The 14215-nt window shown below is 39.4% G+C and overlaps 1 protein-coding gene and 1 long non-coding RNA gene across 2 annotated transcripts in view; one reads left to right on the top strand and one right to left on the bottom strand.

The window, feature by feature from the left end:
- Window positions 1-14215, bottom strand: part of LOC138354721 (uncharacterized) — a 416665-nt gene that overhangs the window by 106269 nt on the left and 296181 nt on the right. The window lies entirely within an intron of this gene.
- On the top strand, window positions 1809-13637 carry LOC138354714 (WD repeat-containing protein 82-like). The gene is made up of 8 exons (XM_069309152.1): window positions 1809-2102; window positions 4904-5001; window positions 5211-5277; window positions 7715-7918; window positions 8036-8204; window positions 8419-8538; window positions 10463-10555; window positions 12634-13637. Exons 1-8 carry the CDS (start codon window positions 1942-1944, stop codon window positions 12664-12666), a joined length of 945 nt encoding a protein of 314 aa, XP_069165253.1. The 5' UTR covers window positions 1809-1941; the 3' UTR covers window positions 12667-13637.

The raw sequence follows: 14215 nt of genomic DNA, 5'->3' as shown, positions 1-14215 counted from the left end.
TAATATAATCCCCGACAAACGAATTACCGTACGTTAGTAAGTATTTTGAAATTCCCGCCCCAGGTGGCTTGGGCGCGTTCAGCAGCAACATTCAAGAGCCGATTCTCTAATCTTTATGTAGCATGTTTACTAGTATGAATATCGGGCACTTCGTAACTGGCGGGAGATGAAATCAAATGGACATTGATACAAATTCCATCACTTATATATAAATGTTTAGACATGATACTCCTGACAAAATTATTCACATTTAATTTCTTAATATGCCCGAAACGCTATGCGTGTTAGTGGCTTTACAAAAATAAAAAAAATACATCAATGCTATGTTTTCCCATAAACCCAATGTACCTTCTTGTATATATATATATATATATATATATATATATATATATATATATATATATATATATATATATAAATATAATAAAATAAATTAATAAATATTAGGCCTAGCCTATGAGTTGGCCGGTACCATGTAGTATCAAGTGCCACCTGAACCAGCCAATGACCAAGCAGCACCATCACTTGTGTCAGCCAATGACCAAGCAGCACCATCACTTGGGTCAGCCAATGAACGAGTAGGCCTCGACCTGTTCCAACCAATTAGAAAGTTACCCTCGACCTGGTGCAGCCAATTAGCAAGTAGGCTTCGACCTGGTCTAGCCAATTAGCAAGTACCCTTCGACCTGGTCCAGCCAATTAGCAAGTAGCCGTCGACCTGGTCAAGCCAATAAGCAAGTAGCCGTCGACCTGGTCCAACCGATTAGCAAGTAGCCCCACCACCCGGGGCTAATGAGTAAATAGCCCCACCGCCTAGCTTGGAAGATTAATTAGTAAGCAGAACCGCCACCTAGCCAGTGACAGAACAAGTTCTCTTCTTGATGGCACGTGCAGTTTGCGCGAAGGGATTATCCTCCCCATGACTGCAAGAACAAGTTTATTGCTTCGACCATCAATTTAGCAAGCGTCAAACAGTGCTACTACCTGGGCAGGGCCAATGAGCGAGCAACATCACTGCCAAGGTCAGCCAGTGAGCTATCAGCATCATTGTCAAGGTCAGCCAATGAGCTAGCAGCATCACTGTCTAGGTCAGCCAATGAGCAAGCAGCATCGCTGCCAAGGTCAGCCAATGAGCTAGCAGCATCACTGTCTATGTCAGCCAATGTGCTAGCAGCATCACTGTCTAGGTCAGCCAATAAGCTAGCAGCATCACTGTCTAGGTCAGCCAATGAGCTAGCAGCATCACTGTCTAGGTCAGCCAATGAGCTAGCAGCATCACTGTCTAGGTCAGACAATGAGCTAGCAGGATCACTAACAAGGTCAGCCAATAAGCTAGCAGCATCACTGTCTAGGTCAGCCAATGAGCTAGCAGCATCACTGTCTAGGTCAGCCAATAAGCTAGCAGCATCACTGTCTAGGTCAGCCAATGAGCTAGCAGCATCACTGTCTAGGTCAGCCACTGAGCTAGCAGCATCACTGTCTAGGTCAGTCAATAAGCTAGCAGCATCACTGTCTAGGTCAGCCAATGAGGTAGCAGCATCACTGCCTAGGTCAGCCAATGAGCTAGCAGCTTCACTGCCAAGGTCAGCCAATAAGCTAGCAGCATCACAGTCAAGGTCAGCCAATGAGCTAGCAGCATCTTTGCCAAGGTCAGCCAATGAGCAACCAAGCGTTGCCTTCTCGGCCAGCCAATGAGTAAGCAAGCTCTGCCACCTGAACGGGCCAATGAGCGAACTGTTCTGTCGCTTTGGCCAGCCAATGAGCGAGCAGAGCTGCCTATTGGGCCCACCAACGAGCGAGTAGCGCTGTCTGTGGGGAGAGCCAATGAGCGAGCAGCGCGGCCGGACCCGCTGAACGCACCTCAGCAGAGAAATGACAACAAAAGCCTTCAGCTCCATGCTCATGAACACCTAACGCCGCCTTGCTGCTCTTGTATTGACAATGAAGCTGGTAGATCACGTCGTTAGGTCCTTCAGGGTGGCTAAGCTTTTCCGCGACAACACAGAGCGTATAAATAACATTGATTTCTCGCCCAGCGGAGATCTGCTGCTGACATCTAGTGATGATGACCAGATTGTGATTTATGATTGTGAGAAGGGCACGTAAGTATGGGCACCACACGCCCATTTTTGGCTAGTTGTAGTTCACCAGGATGGGCGAGTCGCCACTAGGTCTCCTATTCCCAGGGCCTTAGGCTAGTCACAGGGCTGCCTCTATCATAGGCTAAGCCTCTAAGGTCTATCACACCTATTGTATCTTAAGACATTGTACCTCCTTGGACAGGATGAACAAACCAGCGGGTTTTCTTCCTATTGGGGAGTGTTGTACATGCTGCTATGGCAATATGTCCACTCACAAGATGTGTGGCGCTGCCCAATAAACTCGCCCCTCGGGGCAAAATTTAAAAAATTGTACCTCTTATTATCTAAGCTATTTACAGCCTCTTCTCTACCATGGGCTTGTCGTCAGGCATTATAGTCTCTGCAGCTAGTCTAAAATGAGTTATCTTTGGTGTGGCGTCCACATGAAGGGCAGCCTACACATGCCCTGGGCACTATGCTGGCAGAGGGTATTCCCGTCTTCAAGTTTAGACACATTTGACACATGTCATCCTGAAGGATTTAGCATTATTAGCATCGTCTGAGGGCAAAATAATGCTATCCTGGTGGTTATTACACACTGGTGTTGACAGTGTGGCAAGTTTACTTGCCACACTGTCTTAATAATATTAAGACAGGTTAATAATATTAACCCTCTTAATAAACATCTTTAGGAATCACTAATTCTTATTTTCATATGAACTTCGATATGAAAGTCAAAGCATAGAACAATTAAAAAAAAAAAGATCCCTAAATGAGGAACTAATTTATTGGTTATACACACTGTTGGATGAATTAAAAACTACATGAACCTCTTTTTTTTATTGTAACACATCAAACGGTTCAGATATATTGTTTTTACATGTAGAAATATGAAAGATGTCTAAAAGAAACGGTATGTTTAAACATGTGTAACAAGTTGGGTCGGGAAAAATGGCTATTCCTAACTTTGTGTAAGGTGGTCATACATAGCAGTGCTTAATGTGTCTATGGTCAACCTTAGGGTCAATTTGCCAGCCTCTAGACAACACTGTCCTCTCCCACCCCCCCCCCCCCCAAAAAAGAAATTGTTTTATTTGCAATATTGCATTGAGCAAAACCACAAAAATACCTGGAGCTCTTTGAATATACTCCAAAGATATATTGAAACATAAAAGGATACTAATAATAACTTGTCGGTATAAATTTTATAACATTAATTTTGCCATGAATTACTACATGATTATTTTGAAAATCATGGTTCATTTTTTTTCAAATTTAAGGTGTTACATTTAATTTTAATTTTTACTCTCATGTGGATGTACAATTGTACAGCTCTTAAATTGTAAGAGGAAATGGGTAGATGCCTAGAAAGGTCCCAAAACTGGTAATGAAATTAGCCCCATTTCCTGTTTAGACATAAACACCAAATACAGTAGCTCTAAACAAATTGATCGTGCTACTCTGCTTATTAATGTCAGACCTTAACCCTTTAGTTGCGCAAGACATCATATGATGCGTTAAGTGACTTGCAGTAACTTGCGCTCCGCATCATATGATGTTTTGGAGTACCGCACAAGATTTAAACGGCCTGCGGATACACGGGGTTCACCACACCTTTATCAGGGCTCTTGTAAACAGACGCCATTTTTAATATTAATTTTCACTTAATTTAAATATTTTTTTTGCTCACCCCAGTTTACACCCCATTTACAGCCCAGGCTGTAGCAGTGTAAGGGTTAATGGACAGTAGTTCCAAGGAATGAGTTACCACACATAAGTGTCCAATTTCTAGTCTCGAGGTACATGGGGTGAAGTAAAAAAAAAAAATAATCTAAACAATATAAACACACCCCCTAGGGAGTACTGAAACATACTGCTACTATGTCCAGTAATATTAAATCTTAACACAAGTACTCAGAAGGTTCCCAAGAAACAAGTCATCAAACATTGTAAGTGGCAGGGCCTATCTCTGACACACTCTAGTTGATAGTCTCTAAACAACTATGGGGCCAAACATCCGAACACCAAGTATGTTACTCGAGGATTGTCGGCTAATAGTATTGAAACAAAGAAGCGTGTAATATAGACCATACAATATATGGTCATACAATAATATCCCAATTCCCTTACAAATGGGTCATATATTTTTCCGTTGGAAGACTAGCACCAGTGTGTGGCTCCCGTCCTGTAACTACACTTAGGTAATTACACTTGGAGGGGAAGACAAAACTCGGCCTTTACTAATTTTTTATTTATACAGTACCTCTGTTATAACTAATAGAAATATAGAAGACAATGTCTACTATGTTTTGAATCCCTCATTAGGAGCACAATGATGACAAATACAAATGATTTATTAAAGCAGTCTAAAGACAATAAGTACCTGTACTTCTTTTTGGAGAAACTGATAAATGATTGAAATGAACTTCAGGAGGAAGCTGTCTGTTAAAACCAATGGGAATTTAAGTGATAATTTATGAAAAATTCAGTTTAGATAGGACACCCCAAACCTAGCTTTACTGATATGCCAAAAATAGTGGGAAATCAAAGATGGATAATTAAATAAATGAATTTGCTTACACACAAATGGATGTATTCAGTATAAAGGCGCTAATATTTGTGCACAAACTCACTCTCTCTTTCCTAAATTATATGTTAGTAACTTGGCAGCAGTACAGACACTGCATTGTTCATTTAACACTTTTGTTCTGTATACAGTATCTTGATTTTTTATCAATAACATATCAATAAGTGATAAGTTATTGATGAAGACTTTTTTTTTTTTTTTGCTTCGGATTTAAATCATTTTATTTTTTTTTCAGATCCAAGAGAACTTTAAACAGCAAGAAATATGGAGTTGACCTTATTCACTTTACACATGCCAAAAATTCTGCAATCTACAGTTCTACAAAAATTGATGGCAAGTGTTTTAGCTTTACGGTACTGTAATGTTTAGCTACATAAGCATTGTTGTTATAATTATAAGATTTCTTTCAAACGTTATAGTTTATAAATTGACAACAGTATATGGCATTACAGTACTAGTTAAGTCAGGGGTAACTGGAAAAAAAGGGAGTTGTAAGGTGTTAATAATATGACACAGATGTAACTCTTCATAATATATTGCAGATACCATCAGATACCTATCATTGCACGACAACAAGTATATCAGATATTTCCCGGGACACACGAAGAAGTAAGTTTGCTCCGTTTACTTTTTTTTTTTGTTATTAATATTTTCTACCACAGACATGGCCACACATTTACAATGCTAACCAGCATATATACATTTTCTTCTGTCCTCCATGGACAGGGTTAGAGATGTGTTAAACATATAGTTCAAGGTGACTAGAGTGACTCCCCGTTTACTTGAACCCCGTGGGTCCCAATGTCCAGGGTGTTGATATTAGCACTGATTCGAGATTGAACTAACATTACACTTGGATATTGTTTACCCCTGGGAAGCAGCATGGAAGTTATTCAAGCAATTATAGACCAGTTGCACTAACATCGCACATCATAAAAGTATTTGAGAGAGTGATTAGGAGTCAGGTCACCAATTTCATGGAGACCAATGACCTTCATAACCCAGGCCAACATGGATTTCGAGCGGGAAGATCGTGCCTCTCACAGCTACTTGAGCACTACGACAAAGTCACTGAGGCATTAGAAGAGAAACAGAATGCTGATGTGATATACACGGACTTCGCAAAGGCCTTCGATAAATGTGACCATGGCGTGATAGCACACAAAATGAAGTCAATGGGAATAACCGGTAAAGTAGGACGCTGGATACTCAGTTTTCTGTCAAACAGGACTCAGCGAGTAACTGTCAACCATATAAAATCTAGTCCAAGTGCAGTGAAAAGCTCTGTACCTCAGGGTACAGTCCTTGCACCACTGCTTTTCCTTATTCTCATATCAGATATAGACAAAAATACAAGTCACAGCTTCGTATCATCCTTTGCAGATGACACAAAAATCAGTATGAAAATTACCTCGGCTGAGGACATTGAAAAACTTCAAGCTGATATTAATAAAGTTTTCGACTGGGCATCAGAAAATAACATGATGTTTAACAGTGATAAATTCCAGGTACCTGTACTCAGGTACGGTAAAAATGAGGACCTTAAACATAATACAGAGTACAAAACACAATCAAATGTACCCATAGTAGGAAAACAGCATGTAAAGGATTTGGGAATAATAATGTCTGACGACCTAACGTTTAAGGAGCATAACCAAGCAAATATTGCGACAGCCAGAAAAATGATAGGATGGATTACGAGAACTTTCAAATCCAGGGATCCCATCACAATGGTTGTACTCTTCAAGGCACTTGTGTTGTCCCGTCTTGAGTACTGCTCAGTACTCACTTCCCCCTTCAAAGCAGGAGAGATTGCTGAAATAGAGGGAATACAGAGAACATATACGGCACGCATAGACGCAATAAAGCACCTAAATTATTGGGATCGTCTCAAAGCCCTCCAAATGTACTCACTAGAAAGAAGACGAGAGAGATATCAAATAATATACACCTGGAAGATACTGGAGGGCCAAGTACCAAATCTACACAGTAAAATAACAACGTACTGGAGTGAACAACATGGAAGAAAATGTAGAATAGAACCAATGAAGAGCAGAGGTGCCATAGGCACAATCAGAGAACACTGTATAAACATCAGAGGTCCGCGGTTGTTCAACGTCCTCCCAGCAAGCATAAGAAATATTGCCGGAACAACCGTGGACATTTTCAAGAGGAAACTAGATTTATTCCTCCAAGGAGTGCCGGACCAACCGGGCTGTGGTGGGTATGTGGGCCTGCGGGCCGCTCCAAGCAACAGCCTGGTGGACCAAACTCTCACAAGTCGAGCCTGGCCTCGGGCCGGGCTTGGGGAGTAGAACTCCCAGAACCCCATCAACCAGGTATCAACCAGGTAGGTACATATCCATTTTCAAATAACTTATATTGTTGGATTTCTTACTTGAAAAATAGGGAATAAAAATAGGTTTGTTTACGCATCAGCATTTTTTTTTAATTCATTATAGCTGGTATAATTATAAGATGCGTGTTTTGCCTTAGTTAGAGGGTTAAACTGAACTATTCATTGCACTGTTCTTATTTGCCCATTGATGGTTGCAGACGCTACACCTATGATAAATAAGTTGTGTATAAAGGGACTGAGAAAGAGAATATAGGGAAGTGTGGGAGTGGTGATAACATAGGGGAGGGGGAGCATGGGAGTGGTGATAATATAGGGGGAGAGCATGGGAGTGGTGATAACATAAGGATGAGTGTGGGAGTGGTGATAACATAGGGGGGGAGCATGGGATCTACATAGGGGTGAGCGTGGGAGTGGTGATAACAAGGGGGAGCATGGGAGTGGTGATAACATAGGGGGGAGCCTGGGATCAACATAGGGGATAGTGTGGGAGTGGTGATAACATAGGGGGAGAGTATGTGAGTGATAGTTGAAATAGAGGGAGTACTGTAGTATTTTGGGTAGTCCAGTTCTCGTCTAATATGTGTGGCTAAAATTTGACCAGTCTTACAAGTACTTTAAGCAAGTATTTATGTTCGCTTTCATTTGTTAAAAGTTTTAATACTAATTACTGCTATTTTCCTTCTTCAGAGTTATAACTCTGAGTATGAGTCCTATCGATGACACGTTTATCTCTGGATCACTGGACAAATCTCTGAGACTCTGGGACCTTCGTTCTCCCAACTGCCAAGGAATGATGCATGTTGGTGGCCGGCCTGTGGCTGCGTTTGATCCTGAAGGACTTATTTTTGCTGCAGGAATAAATTCTGAAATGATCAAACTATATGATTTAAGGTGAGCTTTAAAATGTTAGCGAAGTGTACGGAACGAGTTTATTGTATTGTTTCTTTAGATATGCTATGTATGGGTTTGATGTATTTACAGATGCTAATTGCAAGTTTGGGATTACAGATCATTTGACAAGGGCCCATTCAGCACTTTCCAGCTCTCTATGGAAAAGGAATGTGACTGGACAGGCATAAAGTTCAGCCCTGATGGCAAGACAATACTCACATCAACTAATGGTTCAGTCATCAGATTAGTTGATGCATTTCAAGGGACGCCTCTCAAAACGTTTGCTGTAAGTTGTTTTAATAATAAACGCCAAAACTATAGTTTTGGGCTTTTATCATTATATATATTTGATATACAGTACAGTATTTGGTTTTCAAAAATATTCTACTGATAAATTATTTAATTTTATACTCTTCAGTTTGCCTGACATACTGTTTTTGTGTTCAGTTATGAATTTTTTTTTTTGTTTAGTAATGTAATGACTTTTACTGGATTTCTAGGGTCACCTAAATAACAAGGGCATCCCACTAGAGGCATCTTTCAGCCCAGACTCCCAGTTCATCTTTAGTGGCTCTACAGATGGTCGAGTTCATGTGTGGAATGCTGAAACTGGCTACAAGGCAAGATATTTCGTCAATGATTGCTCTTCAGTTTTAAATACGTGGTTGATGATATTTTGCGTGTTTTTCACTGATGTTTGGTGACAGTCACTTTCAGTTCACTTAGCTATGCAGGCGATGAGTCACAATAACGTGGCTAAAGTATGATGACCAGACCACACACTAGAATGTGAAGGGACGACAACGTTTCGGTCCGTCCTGGACCATTCTCAAGTCGATTGAGAATGGTCCAGGACGGACCGAAACGTCGTCGTCCCTTTACATTCTAGTGTGTGGTCTGGTCTTCACTTAGTTATGTAATAAGATTCATAAATACAAATATTATACTGGACTCTGGACACAACAAAATTTACAAATTTGACTTGTTGACTTCGGCTCGAGAAAAGATTTTGGAAATTTTCAATCAAGCAGGTGTGTGTATTCATGTACTGTAGCTTGTGCTATCTATGACATGTTTATCTCTAGATCACTGGACAAATCTTTGAGACTTGGGACATTTGTTCTCCCAACTGCCGGGAATGATGCATGCTGGTGGCTGGCCTGTGGCTGCTTTTGATTTAGAAGGGCATATTTTTGCTGCAGGAATATATGAAAACATGAAATATTACCAATTACAGTACTATACAGTATACTCTATTTGGATAAATATTGTTCGGTAGTGGTGTGAGTTTAGCTCGGTGGAGATGGCAGAAGTGACCATATCTAATTATTAATTTAATTATTTTCTCATTAAAATTTCATAGAAAATGGTGCAATATATAGAAAGTTTTAAATGAAGAGTTTTTGTCCAGCCAAAATGAATATTGCCCATGCTTCCATAAATATTTTTATCCTGTTAATCAAATGTCATAGAAGACCTTGAGCTAAAGAAAGGTTGCATCATATTAAAGTCATTGACTTCCTTTGCAAAATGTTGTGTGGTTGGTTTTTAATCTGATGTGGTGTTTGTTGGCCTAGTTCGGCAAGCTGGCGTGATATCTTTGAAAATCGGGGTTTAGGGGCTGTTTCATGGGATAATTCGTAGCTGGTGAAAAACTTGTACAATTGGATTCTCCTGGTAAATAAATAAGCATTTTATCGAGATTTTTATAGAGAAGCTACCTTTTAAAACTATGATTTAGGGGCTAGGGCTATGGGAAAAGTCCGGGGATGACTGTGAAAATTGTGTGGGGTTAGGTTCTTGTATCTATTTTTAGGGTTTAAATTAAGCTCTTATCAATATATGCAGCTTTCTATTCAGTAATAGTGTTAAAAAATGAAAGTACAGTACAAAATAATAATGCCATATTTTTAGTATTATTTTTGCCCAGGTCCAGATTTACAAAGAATTTGGATTTCTAGATAAGCCCTAATCAGCACCTTAAAAAAAATAGTTGCGTAATAATAATGTAAGCATGCAATGCTTGAAGCATCGAGATTACATTGTAGAATCCACTTCTAAATCCTAATTTTAAATGGGTGATCTAATACCAAAGTCTGTCTTATTGACATGCACAATATTCTTTATTAAGGGGTTTGGATTCCAGAGGCGACACTTTGTTACTTGTGTAAAAATACGCCAAATTTATGTAATTTTCAGAAATTTGGTGATAGTGAAATACTGTATGACAGGCTTTAAATGCAATATTATTTTGTTTGCAGAAGAATGGTCCAGTATGTATGTATGTGTATTCAAGCTGGAATATACTGTTAAAAAATTAAATAAATACAGTTTCACCAAGATTATGAATGTGTGTAAAATGTATCTTTTTGAGGTTTTGCACTTTTAAAAATGTTCACAGGCAGATTATTCTCATTTGGCTACATAGGATGTGTGTGAAATTTTTTTGGTATTCACACAGGTTAGTTTTTTTGAGTAATGACTTCTGTCCTGCTACTGTAGGCTATTAGGGCATAGATTAATATTTGTTGTACTGCATTGTAGGTGTGTGTACTGAATGCTGATCATACAGGACCAGTGCAGTGTGTTCAGTTCAACCCAAAATACATGATGTTGGCCTCAGGGTGTACTAATATGGTAAGTTATACTGCAGTAAATGTAATGTTTTACATGGCAAAATAGTTTTCTCGTAAGTATTCTATGTTCCTTACGGTAAACCCCCCCCCTTTCCTTGTCCTGATTTTACTTTCTCATTGAATGTGGTTTGTTATTATACATGCATTCATTTTGGAGCTTGTTGATCTGGTCACCTACTCCACATACACTTGCCTTTTTTTTTTCACTCTATCTCTGTACCTAAGTGTAGTTACAGGATGAGAGCTCTGCCCGTGGTGTCTGATCTTCACAGTAGAGTACTGTACAGTACTGTCAAATGATGATTTGAAACTACCGCCAGTTTTGACATCCACCAACTCATTTGACTTGTTCCAATCATTTACCACTTTGTATAGGAGAATTTTTATTTTTTTGGGGGTGGGTGCTGTCCTTCCGTGTATCCCAAATCATTATTCTGGTATTGTCAGTATTAAAAAAGAGGTGGAAATGTATACTAGCCAAGCTGATCTCTGAATGCTCAAAGAACTCATCAGTGGCAAACTACCACAAGGTCAGTGTGTTTATTGCCTCTTGCAGTATAGCCTCAAACCTGAAATTGGTCTAAAAAACACAGTTGATCATTGCAGATCCTTCATCATTTTTTATCAGTACATAAAGAAAGACCTAGCATCAAGAATTGAGTGAAAACAGAGAGGAAAGGATAATAGTGAAGGGTTATCTATCTTATCTTGAGGTTATCTTGAGATGATTTCGGGGCTTTTTTAGTGTCCCCGCGGCCCGGTCCTCGACCAGGCCTCCACCCCCAGGAAGCAGCCTGTGACAGCTGACTAACACCCAGGTACCTATTTTACTGCTAGGTAATAGGGGCATAGGGTGAAAGAAACTCTGCCCATTGTTTCTCGCCGGTGCCTGGGATCGAACCCGGGACCACAGGATCACAAGTCCAGCGTGCTGTCCGCTCAGCCGACCGGGTGAAGGTTGTGGAAGTTGTAGGAAGTCAATCCATGCAGCTGAATGTAAGTGACTATAGGAGAATTGGGCAGGTGTGAAAAAAGAAAGGACTGCCCCACTCAAAGTTTTCTTTACACGTATTAAAGCTGATGGAGGATGTGCCTTGGCATGCCAGATAGCTACAGGACGATGTTGGTGATTGGAAGCTGCGGTCTATAAGACTGGACCTTTCCAAAGTAGATAGGGGTTAGGTTAAAGCAGAACTTGCTTTAAAGCTAAAATGATGAATACCCACAGAAATGTGGAGTAAAGACTTGGCAATATCCATTGTAGCTTCCCTTAGCCATCTGTTATAGACCTATCCATGGCATTAACAATGTCCTAGACTTTGAATAACTTTTGCCCCAGAAGGAAAAACATTGTTGCAATTCGTCATGTCCTAATAAATGGAGTGGGCAGCGCAGTAGAGTGCACTTACCACAATCCACTCTAAAGTGACCACTCAGAACTCCTTCCAACAATTCTTAATAATTCTAAAATCACTGAAGCAGCTGAATCTCCAACAACCAATTACCCTTGCCGCCATTAGGATTGGGGGACGTGACTACCTCGCATAGGTCGTCATGTCCCCCAAACAATAAACTAATGCTGCCAGGGTTTTGACCATTTCAGAATCCTTTCTAGGTCGTTCTACAAGAAGAAAGAACCTCCTATGTCTATTTAGATCATCATATGTCCTCATGACTGACTTTGAGTCTTTTGAGTTTCTCAATTTTTGTATCGGTGGCAAATGAGCAAATATTTCTGCTCAATACTGAATCTAACATAGTCTGGGATGAAGGTAAAAATGTATTCTGTTTTATTATTGTTTACCACCTCACTATCTCTGTGTGAAACGCTGGTTTGGCTTCAGTGGAATCCTCAGGAATCCTAATGGGTATCAGCAGAACCACAGGTTGCAATTCTTTTGACCATGTCGTGGCGTAGTCATCTAGAACCTGTGTTTGGGAATACCCAGCACTTAGGTTCGAATTCTTGTCACAGCTCCTGTGGATTTTCTCATTATTATTATTATTATTATTATTATTATTATTATTATTGAGTGTTAGTTTTGAAGACATTTGTTATAAATATAATTTTATCCACAGGCATTTTGGCTGCCTGCCCTAGACGACATGTGAAGAAATAATTCAACTGCAGCTACATAATTCTTTAAGACAACCGACGAAAGTAGCCAGAGTTACTTCAACCCTTATGTGAGCTCCTTGTTCATCCTTACCAGAAGGTCATCTCACAGCACTTGAATGCAGATTCCTGTTCACTGTTGTAGATCTGAAGCAAGCTTATTTTTCTTGTTTGAGGATGGGCAGCCAGTTGTTTTTATAATCACTAGAAATAAGCATTTTGGAACAAGATAAAGTTTTAGTTGACTTTTATACCCAGGCTGCATGAATGTGCATAAGCCTCAAGAAAGATCACTTGTGTGGTTAAAATAAGTATTATTAACCTCGTCAAATGTGAGGGTTATACTGCCGAACAAACGTGTCTAAGGCATGACCATTTCTCAGTTGCTCCTGTGGGGGGTACTTCACCTAATGATTAGCCCTTTTCTGTTTTGCCATTGAGAATATAAATGGTTATACCAGTTTCTTTTGACAACGGATTACAAGATAATCGTTTTGTCAATGGTGAGAGTTGGAAAAATCACCTCAGTTTTTTATCCTACTACGCATTCAGGGTATTGACGTAGTGATAAAAGTTAAGATAAAAGGCTTACAAAGACTTAGTAAAAGACATTATTAAACATGTGGTTTATTTTTTACTGAAAACATGTTGAGACTGTGGATATTACCTGAGAAATAGTTACATTTACCAGGTATTGTTTTAATTCTTGTATTTTAAATACATTATAATAAACTCTTTATATTAAATATTTTTACTCAGCCACTCAGGCTAGTACCCAGTGCCTGCTTCTCATTTAACAAAAACTTCATATCGATTCAAAATCTTATGTTTTTGTTACGTGTATCTTAGAAATGAGTAAGATTGAATTCATATTTTTAGTACCTGTGCTGTTTTATAGGGTAACCTTCAAGTTGTCAGTGACATTGGGGTTCTCTGCGACTAGTGTTAAATAGAATGTTTATTATTATTATGAGCTTTCACCTTTTTTATCCTCTATTGTTAATTTGTTGTATACAGTATTTTTATTGTAAAAGTTGGCTTAGGCAGAGCACACTGCATCACATTTGAGCATTATCCAGTAAATGCAGCATTAGGGATGCACAGGCTGACAGCTTGAGAGGTAAATATTGGCTATTATGTGGTCTTGGCAATCTTACCTAGGTCTTGGCAACCTAGCATATGCTAGGTTGCCAAGCTGCTCACACCTAAGAGACAGTGGACCCTTTTTGTTTGAAGGCTACCATCCCTGCGCCACTGTGGAATACAATGTGGGTATCTTTGGATAAAATTCAGAGTCAACGAAAAGATCCTCGAGGAAAGGTACGGCTGCCCAAGGGTTTTTATTTATGATATTTCGTGTGTGACTGAATAGTAGTATAGTAGCTTAATTTCATTATGATAATGAAATTTATTTCTCATTTTAATTTACATATATTAATTAAACTCAAATTGCTCTTTAACCCTCTTAACTGCACACCCTAAATTTAGGTCAATTTTCTGGTGTGCATAAAAAAGTATTCCAAAATTGTTTTCTTTTCTAACATT

This window comes from Procambarus clarkii, chromosome 64 (assembly GCF_040958095.1).
Source record: "Procambarus clarkii isolate CNS0578487 chromosome 64, FALCON_Pclarkii_2.0, whole genome shotgun sequence".
Taxonomy (NCBI): domain Eukaryota; kingdom Metazoa; phylum Arthropoda; class Malacostraca; order Decapoda; family Cambaridae; genus Procambarus; species Procambarus clarkii.
This window is presented reverse-complemented; position numbering and strand designations above follow the sequence as displayed.

What these genes read in the sequence shown, in the direction of transcription:
- LOC138354714 (XM_069309152.1), top strand. Translation starts at nt 1,942, where the DNA reads ATGAAGCTGGTAGATCACGTCGTTAGGTCCTTCAGGGTGGCTAAGCTT. An exon ending in TTCCCGGGACACACGAAGAA is followed by an intron (nt 5,278 to 7,714) that starts GTAAGTTTGCTC and finishes TTCCTTCTTCAG; the next exon opens with AGTTATAACTCTGAGTATGA. An exon ending in ATGCTGAAACTGGCTACAAG is followed by an intron (nt 8,539 to 10,462) that starts GCAAGATATTTC and finishes ACTGCATTGTAG; the next exon opens with GTGTGTGTACTGAATGCTGA.